The sequence below is a fragment of the Caretta caretta genome, chromosome 1 (genome assembly GCF_965140235.1).
Source record: "Caretta caretta isolate rCarCar2 chromosome 1, rCarCar1.hap1, whole genome shotgun sequence".
Classification (NCBI taxonomy): Eukaryota; Metazoa; Chordata; order Testudines; family Cheloniidae; genus Caretta; species Caretta caretta.
The window spans coordinates 287,440,468-287,455,590 of NC_134206.1; the positions used below are offsets into that span (position 1 = coordinate 287,440,468).

Sequence of the window (15,123 nt, forward strand, 5' to 3'; positions counted from 1 at the left end):
TGAATGTTGGGCTACCCATAGGTTGTATACAGGGGGAAATATTCAGAAAGAATATTCTCAAAGAAAAGGCCAACATTTCTTGGATAAATTATTCACAATGAATAATTTGACCATCTTCACTAATTAATGCTATATGTGCATGCCTATAAATGCTCATGTTAAACAAATGGGGATTAGATCCTGTGGTGCATGGAAAACATTGCCACAAGTCGTAGGCCCAATGCTGGGGCACAACATAGTCCAGTTCCAAAGTCTAGCCAGTGCCTAGTTTATCTCCATGGGAATCCATTCAGGCACTGGGGGCTCATGTGCCTGCCTCTGATTGAAAGATTGCAGCCTAAGGGTCGAATCATGCAAGCATTCATTTTCAGTGAGTTATCCTTATGTAAATAGTTCCACAGAAGCAAAAATAAAAATAAAAATAAAATCGTTGTTGGCATGTTTATAGAAAGGAAGAGAAACTGAAGTCACAGGTGATTCCAACATGCATCTCGTTGCAGGACTGGGGCCTTAACATGTATAAAAATGAAAGTTGCAAGCTAGCAAGGCTGCAAGTGGATCAGTAATGTAAGATGAAGCCTGTCAATAGCTTTTAAATCGGTGTTTCTTGTTTTACTCTGATTGTGGTAGCCCACTTGCAGTTCTCATCCATGAACACCCTACCTTTAAACTTACAGATTTTTGTAAACAGGGGATGGAGGAAGTTACGTATTTCTGGACAATGGATAGAGCTGTATTTGAAGCCCATCATAGGTTGACCTACCTTTCTGCTGGCTTAATGTGGAGCTAACTTCCACAGTCCCCAGATCACTACAGCTAGATAGAACTTTATATTAATAACACCCCCCTTCATTTGGCATCTAGCACTATCTTTCCTCCTGTAAGGGTTAACAGCACTGAAGAGATCCTTTTCTGAGGGCAAACCTAACATCTACTGCTTCGTGCACACAGAAATGTTAATTTGTTTACATTTGGTATTGCTTCATCAGTGACAACCTAGATTAATTCTATTCAATAGCGGGGTGGTATTTCAGACCATTTAAGCATTCATTTTACAAATCAGTGGTTGGAAGAAGATGCTTACAAAATGGGAAAGACTGAGGCTATAATTTGGCATATTAGTAACCTTTTTTGGTAACTTAACATTTGGACAGCAATCAAGGAGAAAGAGAGGTACTATATGTTTGCAATAAGCAGAGAACCAGAAGAATCTTTCTTTTATCAATATAGATGAAATGAACTAATGATATTTTCCTGGCTCTCCCGTTATTTTTCTGTTTTTACGTTCTGTGAGTTGCCATACCATATAGAAAACTCTAAAGAAACCAAATAAAGTGTCTGTGCCTAATCTTGCAACCCTTTCTTAGGCTAAACTCCCATATATTTTGATTGCTCAACAAGCAGGCCCTTTAAGCTACATGCTCCCTACTTCTGCATGTCGTGGAGAAGAGCAAAATGTGCCAGAAGCGCCCACTGACCAGTGTAAAGCTGGGAGCTGTGACTCAGTTGCATACTTTGCCGATCCCAGGCATCAAGGGGCCCTCTCTGACTCAGCTCTGTGTAGCTGGAAGGAGTTGAGGGAAGAGTTGTGTTTGGAAGGAGGCGGACCAGGGGAGCAGCTGCTCTCTGGAGCCTGCACCAGATGAATTTTTAAATACAAATCTCTTCTGAAGTTACAGTTTACAATAAATTACAATCTGTTCAAGTGTGCCTAAAGGGATCACCCTGCTGATGGCCATCTGAGCCATTTTGACCGGAAAAGGTAGGCTGAATAGACTGGAATGGAGAGGCAGAGATGGGATGAGTGCCTTGAAAATCCAATACCTCCATGCCGTTACAGGCTGGCCCAAACTCTAGATCCTGAGGAGATCATGTCAATTTGACTAACTCCTGGAATATTGGGGCATATCGCCCACAGGAGGCGGGACTTGTGACCCTACAGCCCCTTCCCTGCAAGCTGTTCTGCACGGTGTGCTGAACCCCATTGGCTTCAAAGAAGTTCCGTGTAGGTGCAGACATAAAAAACAGCTTGATGTATCAGGGCCAAGGTTTGTAAAGGGCTTTGAAGATGTAACATGCTGTCTAAATGCTAAACAGCATTATGTTGTTAAAAATGATGATTTTAAAGAGGCAAATGCATTTTAATTCTCTAAAATTTATTAAACATTAAAAGACAGAACAAAATTCTGTTCAGATATGTCAGCATAAATGAAAATAACGTACAGTGGAAGTTGTTTCTTCATTTGTGCTTTATGAGCACTAAGTATATTTTGCATTTGTAGGGTTACTGGTTTTGTAGAGGAGGATTTGTTAATTATTAGTTGTGACACTAACATCTGAGACTGGTATATATATCATTTATAAAGCACAATCAACAAAAATCACATGACCTCTTGCAAACATATATAGCCGCAATTGTATAAGCACTTATGCATATGCACAGTTTTATTATTTGAATAGTCCAGCTGAAGTAAATGGAATTATTCATATGTGCGAAGCTAGGCAGGAGGTAAGAGTTTGCAGGACTGGCCTTAAAACATATTGCAAAATTCTACTCAAATGGGTCAGCACACACCCCCACCCTTGCCGCTGACAGCTATGTTGTTTCATTAGCATCATTGTCATTTTTAATAAAAGGCCGGCTAATAGATTTTGTGCTTAGTCAGGTAAATTTCCTTTTTCTGCAAGATTGGAATAGACACACAAACATAATGAAGGTAAGAAAGATGGTCTGTGAAACCACACACACAATCACATATGGTGTGGCAAAGGTCATTTTAAGTAATACTGAGACTGGGACTCTGGTGATCTGGGTTTGATTATCCGCTCTGGCACAGACTTCCTGTGTTGTCTTAGTCTCTCTGAGTGACAGCTCCCCATCTATAAGATTGGGATATTGACCCTCCCTCAGAGATGGGGGGCTGATAAGATAAATGTGTTAATGTTAGTGAGATACTCTGATACAATGGTGATGACTGTAGAAAAGCCTACAAATAAACAAATATCTTCAAAGCAATATACAAATTTATTTTTAAAAGTGCTTGCAAAGTGGTCTTTCTTGCATCAGCAGCAAGGGGAATCCATACTCCCAGGGTTGTTGCAGACACAAATATATTGATTAATGTATCTGTCTATCTTTCTGGGTTCATATACCATACCCACCATCATGGTTTCTGAGAACCTGATTGCAGATACAGGTAATGATCCTGCTTCCATTTAAATTAAAGGGAATTTTGGCATTGGCTTTCACCAGAGCAAGAGTAAGATCAGACAGCATTTCTCCTCCAAACCCCAAGTTCTAACAGTCCCATTCCCTTGAGGGTTAGATGAATCAGTGGTACATAGGTGAATCCAGAAGCTTAAAATGGTCTGTTGTAGACTGGGTCCCAAAAGTTTTAACAGTTAAAACAAAAATCACAATTAGGACAGTTGCCATGTACACAGCATATTAATGTAGCTGGGGTGTGTTGATTACAATCCTTTCCTCTTACCCAAAGACAATGAGCATCTCCCCTAGCGCCCACTGATGTCAGTGATCAAAACTCCCAGTTACTTCCTTGGAATTTGATCAGGCTCTAACAGTGTTGCTGCACTCTGCCCTACCTGCAGATGATGAATGAATCTTTTTAGTGCCCCATAATTAGTGCCCCATAATAAAGAACATTACCATAGTCTAACCTCCAGGAATCTTCCATGATAAGAGATGCTTTAAGTAGGAGAAAATCTACATTTTCCTCCCTGACAAATATAAGGAAAACATTTGAAGGAAACTGTGTTAGTGAAAATCATGGTAATGAGTCAGTTACTGCAAATATGATTTTTTAGTGAAAGGCTTTATTTGTAATGGAAATACTGAATATGGCTACTGCAGATGAGTGAAAAGCAGGGCATGACATTACAGCCTGCCATCTGTCTTTAGCTAGATCATTCTTCAGTACTGTCAGTCAAAATCAAAATTCATCATTCATGTGGGATGCTCTGTTTTGAAGCTTTTGGAATGACAGACAGAAAATTCAACTGTATAAGACAAGTCTGACTTGGGAGGGTCAAAGCTTTGCTGTCATAGTTTGCAGGAGGCAAGTGAATTGTTTTGTCCATCTTTCCTGTGTCAGTTACAGAAAGATGTGCTAATATTTCATCTGCAGCATGTGTTCTTGATAGAAAGAAAGGGAAAAGAGCTGACCATCAAGGTAGATATCAGCAATGGGGCCACAATTACATTATTGTGTGTCTTTGAATATTTTTAGAAGGTTGGTGGTTAATTTTGAAGATAATGACTCTGAATATTTGAACTTAGAGAAGCAGTGCAAGGAAATGGTAGTGTTTGGTACCTCACAAAGGGTATTGATTGTAGATTTGGTTGGAGAGCTGATCAAAAACATTGGGGTTTCTTTCCTCCCATAAAATTTCACATGAACATTTTTAATTTAAAATTTTTATTCACTTTTTTTTAAACTTTTTTTGCCGGAATTTTTTTTAATTGAAATTTGTTTCATTTCGGTTTTCAGAAACCAAAAGAATTTCAAAATCTCTGATTTTTTTTTTTACTTTTATTTTCCTATTTCCCCCCTTTTTTATTTATTGTCACTTAATTCAGTAGAATGATTGACATCTAATGTTTGTTTTACATTTTTCCCCCCTTTTTGCTGTCTAACTTTTCAAAAGTATGGGGGTGGGGGGGGGTGGGGAGGGGAAACCAAAACCAACCAACCAAAAACAAAAGATGGGACGCAAAAACAAAAACAAACAAAAAAACTCACCCCCCAAGCCACAGACATCATTCCATTCAATTCAATGACAAAGACGGTGTGGAAAAAGGAGGAAGAAGAAAAAACAAAAATTTTGATTTCAGAAATCTTTTTTGTTTTCAAAAACCAAAGCAAAAACTTCAGTTAGGGTATGTCTACACTACGGAATAAGGTCGAATTTATAGAAGTCGGTTTTTTAGCCCTGGTCTACACTAGGACTTTAGGTCGAATTTAGCAGCGTTAAATCGATTTAAACCTGCACCCGTCCACACAATGAAGCCCTTTATTTCGACTTAAAGGGCTCTTAAAATCGATTTCCTTACTCCACCCCTGACAAGTGGATTAGCGCTTAAATCGACGTTGCCGGCTCGAATTTGGGGTACTGTGGACACAATTCGATGGTATTGGCCTCCGGGAGCTATCCCAGAGTGCTCCATTCTGACCGCTCTGGACAGCGCTCTCAACTCAGATGCACTGGCCAGGTAGACAGGAAAAGAACCGCGAACTTTTGAATCTCATTTCCTGTTTGGCCAGCGTGGCAAGCTGCAGGTGACCATGCAGAGCTCATCAGCAGAGGTGACCATGATGGAGTCCCAGAATCGCAAAAGAGCTCCAGCATGGACTGAACGGGAGGTACGGGATCTGATCGCTGTTTGGGGAGAGGAATCCGTGCTATCAGAACTCCGTTCCAGTTTTCGAAATGCCAAAACCTTTCTGAAAATCTCCCAGGGCATGAAGGACAGAGGCCATAACAGGGACCCGAAGCAGTGCCGCGTGAAACTGAAGGAGCTGAGGCAAGCCTACCAGAAAACCAGAGAGGCGAACAGCCGCTCTGGGTCAGAGCCCCAAACATGCCGCTTCTATGATGAGCTGCATGCCATTTTAGGGGGTTCAGCCACCACTACCCCAGCCGTGTTGTTTGACTCCTTCAATGGAGATGGAGGCAATACAGAAGTAGGTTTTGGGGACGAAGAAGATGATGAGGAGGAGGTTGTAGATAGCTCACAGCAAGCAAGCGGAGAAACCGGTTTTCCCGACAGCCAGGAACTGTTTCTCACCCTAGACCTGGAGCCAGTACCCCCCGAACCCACCCAAGGCTGCCTCCTGGACTCAGCAGGCGGAGAAGGGACCTCTGGTGAGTGTACCTTTTAAAATGCTATACATGGTTTAAAAGCAAGCATGTGAAAGGATTACTTTGCCCTGGCATTTGCGGTTCTGCCTTTGCAAAAGGTTTCTGGGGAGGGCAGCCTTATTTCGTCCTTCATGGTAGGACACTTTACCACTCCAGGCCAGCAACACGTACTGGGGAATCACTGTAGAACAAAGCATTGCAGTGTATGTTTGCTGGCATTCAACCAAAATCACGCGGTGGGAGGAGGCAAAATGCGACCTTGTAACGAAAGCACATGTGCTATGTATGTAATGTTAACAGCAACACGTACTGGGGAATCACTGTAGAACAAAGCATTGCAGTGTATGTTTGCTGGCATTCAACCAAAATCACGCGGTGGGAGGAGGCAAAATGCGACCTTGTAACGAAAGCACATGTGCTATGTATGTAATGTTAACAGCAAGGTTTACCCTGAAAGAGTGTAGCCACTGTTTTATAAAATGTGTCTTTTTAAATACCGCTGTCCCTTTTTTTTTCTCCACCAGCTGCATGTGTTTCAATGATCACAGGATCTTCTCCTTCCCAGAGGCTAGTGAAGCTTAGAAAGAAAAAAAAACGCACTCGCAATGAAATGTTCTCCGAGCTCATGCTGTCCTCCCACACTGACAGAGCACAGACGAATGCGTGGAGGCAAATAATGTCAGAGTGCAGGAAAGCACAAAATGACCGGGAGGAGAGGTGGAGGGCTGAAGAGAGTAAGTGGCGGGCTGAAGACAGGGCTGAAGCTCAAAGGTGGCGGCAGCGTGATGAGAGGAGGCAGGATTCAATGCTGAGGCTGCTGCAGGACCAAACCAGTATGCTCCAGTGTATGGTTGAGCTGCAGCAAAGGCAGCTGGAGCACAGACTGCCACTGCAGCCCCTCTGTAACCAACCGCCCTCCTCCCCAAGTTCCATAGCCTCCACACCCAGACACCCAAGAACGCGGTGGGGAGGCCTCCGGCCAACCAGCCACTCCCCCACAGAGGATTGCCCAAAAAAAAGAAGGCTGTCATTCAATAAATTTTAAAGTTGTAAACTTTTAAAGTGCTGTGCTTAAAGTGCTGTGTGGCATTTTCCTTCCCTCCTCCACCACCCCTCCTGGGATACCTTGGTAGTCATCCCCCTATTTGTGTGATGAATGAATAACGAATGCATGACTGTGAAGCAGCAATGACTTTATTGGCTCTGCAAGCAATGATTAAAGGGAGGAGGGGAGGGTGGTTAGCTTACAGGGAAGTAGAGTGAACCAAGGGGTGGGGGGGTTCATCAAGGAGAAACAAACAGAACTTTCACACCGTAGCCTGGCCAGTCATGAAACTGTTTTTCAAAGCTTCTCTGATGCGTACCGCGCCCTCCTGTGCTCTTCTAACCGCCCTGGTGTCTGGCTGCGCGTAACCAGCAGCCAGGCGATTTGCCTCAACCTCCCACCCCGCCATAAACGTCTCCCCCTTACTCTCACAGATATTGTGGAGCACACAGCAAGCAGTAATAACAGTGGGAATATTGGTTTCGCTGAGGTCTAAGCGAGTCAATAAACTGCGCCAGCGCGCCTTTAAACGTCCAAATGCACATTCTACCACCATTCTGCACTTGCTCAGCCTGTAGTTGAACAGCTCCTGACCACTGTCCAGGCTGCCTGTGTACGGCTTCATGAGCCATGGCATTAAGGGGTAGGCTGGGTCCCCAAGGATACATATAGGCATTTCAACATCCCCAACAGTTATTTTCTGGTCTGGGAATAAAGTCCCTTCCTGCAGCTTTTGAAACAGACCAGAGTTCCTGAAGATGCGAGCATCATGCACCTTTCCCGGCCATCCCACGTTGATGTTGGTGAAACGTCCCTTGTGATCCACCAGAGCTTGCAGCACTATCGAAAAGTACCCCTTGCGGTTTATGTACTCGGCGGCTTGGTGCTCCGGTGCCAAGATAGGGATATGGGTTCCATCTATAGCCCCACCACAGTTAGGGAATCCCATTGCAGCAAAGCCATCCACTATGACCTGCACATTTCCCAGGGTCACTACCCTTGATATCAGCAGATCTTTGATTGCGTGGGCTACTTGCATCACAGCAGCCCCCACAGTAGATTTGCCCACTCCAAATTGATTCCCAACTGACCGGTAGCTGTCTGGCGTTGCAAGCTTCCACAGGGCTATCGCCACTCGCTTCTCAACTGTGAGGGCTGCTCTCATCTTGGTATTCATGCGCTTCAGGACAGGGGAAAGCAAGTCACAAAGTTCCATGAAAGTGCCCTTACGCATGCGAAAGTTTCGTAGCCACTGGGAATCGTCCCAGACCTGCAACACTATGCGGTCCCACCAGTCTGTGCTTGTTTCCCGAGCCCAGAATCGGTGTTCCACAGCATGAACCTGCCCCATTAGCACCATGATGCATGCATTGTCAGGGCCCATGCTTTCAGAGAAATCTGTGTCCATGTCCTGATCACTCACGGGACCGCGCTGACGTCGCCTCCTCGCCCGGTATCGCGTTGGCATGTTCTGGTGCTGCATATACTGCTGAATAATGCGTGTGGTGGTTAATGTGCTCCTAATTGCCAAAGTGAGCTGAGCGGGCTCCATGCTTGCCGTGGTATGGCGTCCGCACAGAAAAAAGGCGCGGAACGATTGTCTGCCGTTGCTCTGATGGAGGGAGGGGCGACTGACGACACGGCTTACAGGGTTGGCTTCAGGGAGCTAAAATCAACAAAGGGGGTGCCTGTACATCAAGGAGTATTTCAGGCAGGACTGCACGGAGGGTTCCAATAAGAAATGGTGCACCTAAGTTATCGTTGTTATTGGAACAAGGAGGTTAGCCTGGCCTCTGATTGATACATGGCTAGATTTACCTCGCTGCACCTTCTCTGTGAGTGACTGCAGTGTGACCTAGAGGAATGAGTCCCCTAGACAGGGGAGGAGGCAAATGAGTACAAAACAAATCTGGTCTATTTCTTGTTTTGACCCACTCCATCTATCTTTTACATCTTTGGCTGGCAGCAGACGGTGCAGAAGGACTGCATGCCATCCACATCTCATGGCTGCTCGGCAGAAGATGGTACAGTACGACTGCTAGCCATCCCCATCTCTTGCCTGCCTGGCAGAAGATGGTGCAATACGACTGCTAGCCATCCTCATCTCTTGCCTGCCTGGCAGAAGATGGTACAGTACGACTGCTAGCAGTCCGTATCGCCTGCCTGCTCACCATAAGACGGTTCAATAGGACTGACTGCAGGACTAAAGAGAATGACCTGGTCAAGTCACTCCAAATTTAGTCCCTGCGCCCATGTCTGCCCAGGCGCTCCCAGCCGACGCGGCCAGGAGCACCTCGGACACGATGAGGACGACTACCAATCGTATTGCACCGTCTGCTGCCAGAAGGCAAGGGGTTGCTGCTACTGTGCAGCAAAGCCGTACCGCGTCTGCCAGCACCCAGGAGACATAGGGTGACGGTTACCTGAGCGGGCTCCATGCTTGCTGTGGTATGGCGTCTGCACAGGTAACTCAGGAAAAAAGGCGCGAAATGATTGTCTGCCCTTGCTTTCACGGAGGGAGGGAGGGAACGGGGGCCTGACGACACGTACCCAGAACCACCCGCGACAATGTTTTAGCCCCATCAGAGCGCTCCATTGTGACTGCTCTGGACAGCACTCTCAGATGCCCGATTGTTTGCCATTGCTCTGACGCTGGGAGGGGCGCTTACAGGGTTGGCTTCAGGGAGCTAAAATCAACAAAGGGGGTGGCTTTACATCAAGGAGTATTTCAGGCAGGACTTCACAGAGGGTTCCAATAAGAAATGGTGCACCTAAGTTATTGTCCTTATTGGAGCAAGAAGGTTAGCCTGGCCTCTGATTGATACATGGCTAGATTTACCTCGCTGCACCTTGACTGCAGTGTGATCTAGAAGAATGAGTCCCCTAGACAGGGGAGGGGGGGGAAGCAAATGAGTACAAAACAAATCTGGTCTATTTCTTGTTTTGACCCACTCCATCTATCTTTTACATCTTTGGCTGGCAGCAGACGGTGCAGAAGGACTGCATGCCATCCACATCTCATGACTGCTCGGCAGAAGATGGTACAGTACGACTGCTAGCAGTCCGTATCGCCTGCCCGCTCACCATAAGACGGTTCAATAGGACTGACTGCAGGACTAAAGAGAATGACCTGGTCAAGTCACTCCAAATTTAGTCCCTGTGCCCATGTCTGCCCAGGCGCTCCTGATCGACCTCACAGAGGCGACCAGGAGCACCTCAGACATGACGATGACGGCTACCAGTCGTACTGTACCGTCTGCTGCCACAAGGCAAGGGGTTGCTGCTACTGTGTAGCAATGCCGTACCGCGTCTGCCAGCACCCAGGAGACATAGGGTGACGGTTACCTGAGCGGGCTCCATGCTTGCCATGGTATGGCGTCTGCACAGGTAACTCAGGAAAAAAGGCGCGAAATGATTGTCTGCCCTTGCTTTCACGGGGGGAGGGAGGGAACGGGAGGCTGACGATATGTACCCAGAACCACCCGCGACAATGTTTTAGCCCCATCAGGCATTGGGATCTCAACCCAGAATTCCAATGGGCAGCGGAGACTGCGGGAACTGTGGGATAGCTACCCACAGTGCAACGCTCCGGAAGTCGACGCTTGCCTCGGTACTGTGGAAGCGCTCCGCCGAGTTAATGCACTTAATGCACTTAGAGCATTTTCTGTGGGGACACACACACTCGAATTTATAAAACCTATTATAAAAGCAAATTTCTTATGCTATTTCAAAATTTCCAATCAATTACTCTTAAAAATCTAAAACGAAATTTTCCTGCAAAAAGACTTAATTTTTCTAACATGCCATTGTTTGATGGGAAAAGTTTTCAGTTGAAAAACATCCAGCTCTACTTGGCTGACTACCTTTCTGCTTTTCTGGGCTTATAATCATGGTCTGGCACAACTTAGAAACTGCCTGGTGGACAGCGATCCCAGAAGCATTTGTAAAGTGCCGTGGTTCCAGGAGGTTACAAACTCTCCACAACTCAGGAACTCAGCAGCTAGTTAAGTTGGGTTCATGGAATATGCAAACTTCATTGGCCAAACTACTTGGATTCAAGCTGGTTACAATCTCCATCAGAACTGACTGCTTCTCTTCTTATAAACTTTTCATCTAGATCTTGATGGAGAAATTTAAGCTCCATGATCCATTTTTACAAACTCTGCTAGTAAAATATTTCATAAAAATACTGATGTACATTGATTTATGTTTAATGGTGTATTTTCTGTAATTACAGAAAAATATAATCTCTCTATTGGAAAAACTGTAACAACCTAGAATAAGTTTTCACATATTTCAAATCCTTCCTAGAAACACTAAGAAAGTTTCCAGACAAAACACTTTAAAATACACGTCAGGTTGAAGAGACCTCTTAAATTAAAACAGGTCTGAGAAGCAAAATCCTGTAGTTCTAGAGACCTCTACTTTTCCCTAGAAATATTATCCTTCTCTTCTGACTGTACTGCTATGTGATCAACTCTAACTCCAATGAGGGCAATGTATAGGAGAGGAAGTCAATGTAACTTTGGGGTTTTATATGCAAGACAGGGCAATGTGCAGTTTCTACATATGAAGGAGAGCATATGGCCCTATCAGAGCAATGTGCTGGCTGGCAAATCCATGCACGTGGGAATCATTTTGAGAACAGCTTCAAAAAGCAATTTCAAATGAATGATACATGTGGGTTTATCTCTTGAGTAAAAATCTTTAATGGAAATATGTGTGTGATTCTAGTGAAAAATGCCTGCTACTCAGGCTTTTTAGATTAGCAGGCATGTTTATTCATTTTTGAAGGAGCTTTTCTTTTTGGTCTCTTGATCCTCTTGCAGCTTTACTACTGCTATGTTAAAAATGTAAAGCTGGTTTCAATTAAAAATGTTTTTGTCTTCCACAAAGAGGAATTCCCTGAAAAACTGAAGTCAATTTATCTTGTTCCCCCATGGCCTTGCCATGGTAACAGAATAATTTTTATTGGATCAAAGCTCTACTTTGTTTTATTGATGGGTTCCACAGCCGACAGTTGTGTCTGAAATGCATTTTTTAAAATTGCTTTTCTTTTAAATTGTATTTTTTCACTGTGCATTAGAACATGTTTGCATCATTACTAGATAGATTACTTAAAATGTGTCAATTAATTGGGGAAAAAAGTACATTTCTAATTGCATGGTGGAATTACATATGTAAAATTCCCAATGTTCGTGTTCACTTTAATTTCAGTCTCCGGTTCTCCTTCTCTCATAATATGCCACTGCTGTGTGTACCCTCCACGATCCCAGCAAATAAAGATGATAAAAGCCCTGTCTAGGATTATTTAGTTGGTGTTGGTCCTGCTTTGAGCAGGGGGTTGGACTAGATGACCTCCTGAGATCTCTTCCCACCCTAATCTTCTATGATTCTGTGACTGTTTATTTCAGTCTTTTGAGGTTAAAATAGCAGTTGTGAACACTGAAATTGAACAGAAAGATAATTACACTCAGAAACTTATTCAGCATTAAACTAATTCTGTATTTTACATGTGCTTTTTTTTTAACCAGTACAGAATTTATTGCATAGTTAACTATGGAAATTTGTGTATTTCTATATTCTAAGGAATTTCAAGTCATTGTCACCAGTCAACTGCGTGTGTCACAGTTCAAATCTTAATTTAGCATCTGAGAGTTGTGGTGATTGTATTCATAACCACAAATGCTAGATGGTTTGATATTTTTAATGAAGATAGAGATTTAGGTAAATACAACAAAATCTGCAAGACAGACCTAAATGTGCAGAATCTATTAATGCTTCTGTGCTGTGGTTTTTGACTGACATGTAAAACTAAGCAGTATTCTTTGTTTATCACATTAAGAACTATGATGTTTTCTTCCCTGGTTGCACACATGTAAGTCCCATTAGCACTGAAGTAAGTTACACATAAGCACTGAGGAGATAGAATAGTTCCCCAAGGCCCTTATGTTCTCTTCCATGCATTAAATCATGGAGAGGAACAAAATAATCTGAAAATATGATGGCTTTGAAGTAGGACTGTTGAACCACAATATCCCCAGCACACACATTGCCCAGAGCTGGCAAGAACCTAGATGGTAAGGACAGAATGTCAAAAAGGAGTGCATAGGTTTTTTGCTAGACCTCTTGGGGTGAATTTCATCCTTTGTGCAGCAAATATTCTGCCCTTGCAGACAGAGCTGGTAGAGATAATACATATAATTCCTGGGAGACCAGAAATCTCTTAAATTTATATGACTATAAAGAAGAAATTCTGTAGAACTTGACAGAAAGATAATATTTTGCCAGTTTTTCATCAATGGATCTCAAAGCACTATATAAGCATAGATAAATTAGGGCTCTCAACAGACCACCAAGGGAAGGCAAACTCCTTAACAAACTTTTCATCTCTAGAGCTGGGTGAAACAGAATTTCCATTCCATGGGAAATTCTGATGCACCAAAATTTGGTTTCATCCTGATTCATGATGAATAGTTGAAATCTCGGAATTTTTCACAAAACAAAATATTCAGATAATATTTTGTTTCAACCTTATCAAAACATTTTGTTTCAGTGAGGTCAGAATGTTTAATTTTTACTTGTTTAACTTTTATATTACATGGAAATTCGGAATATAAAAGTTGAAGCATTTTGAGTATTCTATCATATCATAATAGTCAAAATGATCACATAAAAACTAAGTTTTGACTTTATGGGAATTAAACATTTTGATAATTTCCTACAAACATTTTGGCAGTCAATACATTCTTGTGAAATGTTTCTATTTCATTGAATTAGCATTTTCCAACAGAAAAATATTCCATCAGAAATTTTTTGACCAGATCTGTTTATCCTCTTCAGGTCACTATTGCTGGTATCCTTAGTGGTCAAAGCTAAAACAAAATCTAGTGATGTATGGGCCGGTTTCGGTGCTCAATAGGTTTGCCAGCTGTGGACCTAATATTTTAGACATCGTTTCCAGCACTGAAGCTGACCATGAACAATTTTGTGATCAATATTATTCTTTTAAAAGTATATGTTTCTGATATAAATTTAAAAATAGAGCTAGTTAAACAAAGCCAGTTGCTTTTTATGGGAAATTCTAGAAAAATCATTAAAAAAAATTTCATGATAATACTTATTTTTTGGATTTCTCCCCCGTTTCCCATGGGAAAAATGGAAAAGAAAAAAGATAGAGGGACACAAGGAGAAAATAGAAAACTTTTTTTTTGTTTTTGCTGGAAAAACTTGTCAATTATTTTATCGTGAAAATTATTGTTTAGGGGAACAAAAGGTTATTTTCTTTTGAAAAAATTGTTTTGATGCAAATATTTTGATCACCGATGCTTAAAATGCACTTAGGATATGTCAGGCAATACTTCTGAATCAAATTTACCACCCATTCAGTAATTTAGTTTTATTAATATTGTGCCTTTGCCTGTTTAAAGGTCATTTGTTTTCCTGGTGGTGATCGTTTGTTCTTGTACAGCAATTGCCGCTTGTAAATATTTTTGCACATCAAGCTGGTTGTTACCTTCCTTACCTGCAATAAAATCTTAGTTAAACAGCTACAGTCAACATTTGATTGTTTGGCAGGGTATGAAATGATGAATCAAAGATAGGACTTTTTAAAAGGCTATTTCGAAGAGAGTTGAACAATCCACCTAGTCTTTCAAAATACATTAGGAGAATATTGCTCAGGAGAGTCAAGCTGATCCAAATTAGCAGCAAATGAGTGATGGCTGTAACGTAAAGAGACAGGCAGCAAGAGGTCACACTAAAAATCCATTACTATAAATCTGCCAAAAATGTAGTTTTCCCATTATGTGTGTCAGACTGTTCTCCAAGAGCCATGTTAGTAAATCTCATTCTTATGAGGCTTGATCTGAATTCACTGAATTCATCAAAGTTGGTATTGATTTTAATGATGCAGGATCAGGGCTAAAGTCTCTTTGCTATAAACTGTATTGGTAACCTACATGCTTTATACTGCAGCGTTTTTATGTATGTATTTATTTGGCCCAATGAAAGGGAGAGAAGCAGTGGGGAGGAGACATTAAAGGGCCCAGAAAGATCATAGAATCATAGAATATCAGGGTTGGAAGGGACCCCTGAAGGTCATCTAGTCCAACCCCCTGCTCGAAGCAGGACCAATTCCCAGTTAAATCATCCCAGCCAGGGCTTTGTCAAACCTGACCTTAAAAACCTCTAAGGAA

The 15,123-nt window shown here is 42.6% G+C and overlaps 2 protein-coding genes across 3 annotated transcripts in view; both read left to right on the forward strand.

Annotated features, from left to right (window-relative positions):
• The window catches only part of PTPRR (protein tyrosine phosphatase receptor type R), a 195,092-nt gene that overhangs the window by 48,537 nt on the left and 131,432 nt on the right, over window positions 1–15,123 (forward strand). The window lies entirely within an intron of this gene.
• Window positions 4,969–6,925, forward strand: LOC142071019 (uncharacterized). Its single transcript, XM_075125196.1, has 2 exons — window positions 4,969–5,883; window positions 6,405–6,925. Exons 1-2 carry the CDS (start codon window positions 5,304–5,306, stop codon window positions 6,923–6,925), a joined length of 1,101 nt encoding a protein of 366 aa, XP_074981297.1. The 5' UTR covers window positions 4,969–5,303.

Excerpts from the sequence above, each read along its gene's own strand:
- LOC142071019 (XM_075125196.1), top strand. The coding sequence starts at position 5,304 with ATGCAGAGCTCATCAGCAGAGGTGACCATGATGGAGTCCCAGAATCGC. Across the intron at positions 5,884-6,404 it reads AGGCGGAGAAGGGACCTCTG|CTGCATGTGTTTCAATGATC; the intron begins GTGAGTGTACCT and ends TTTCTCCACCAG.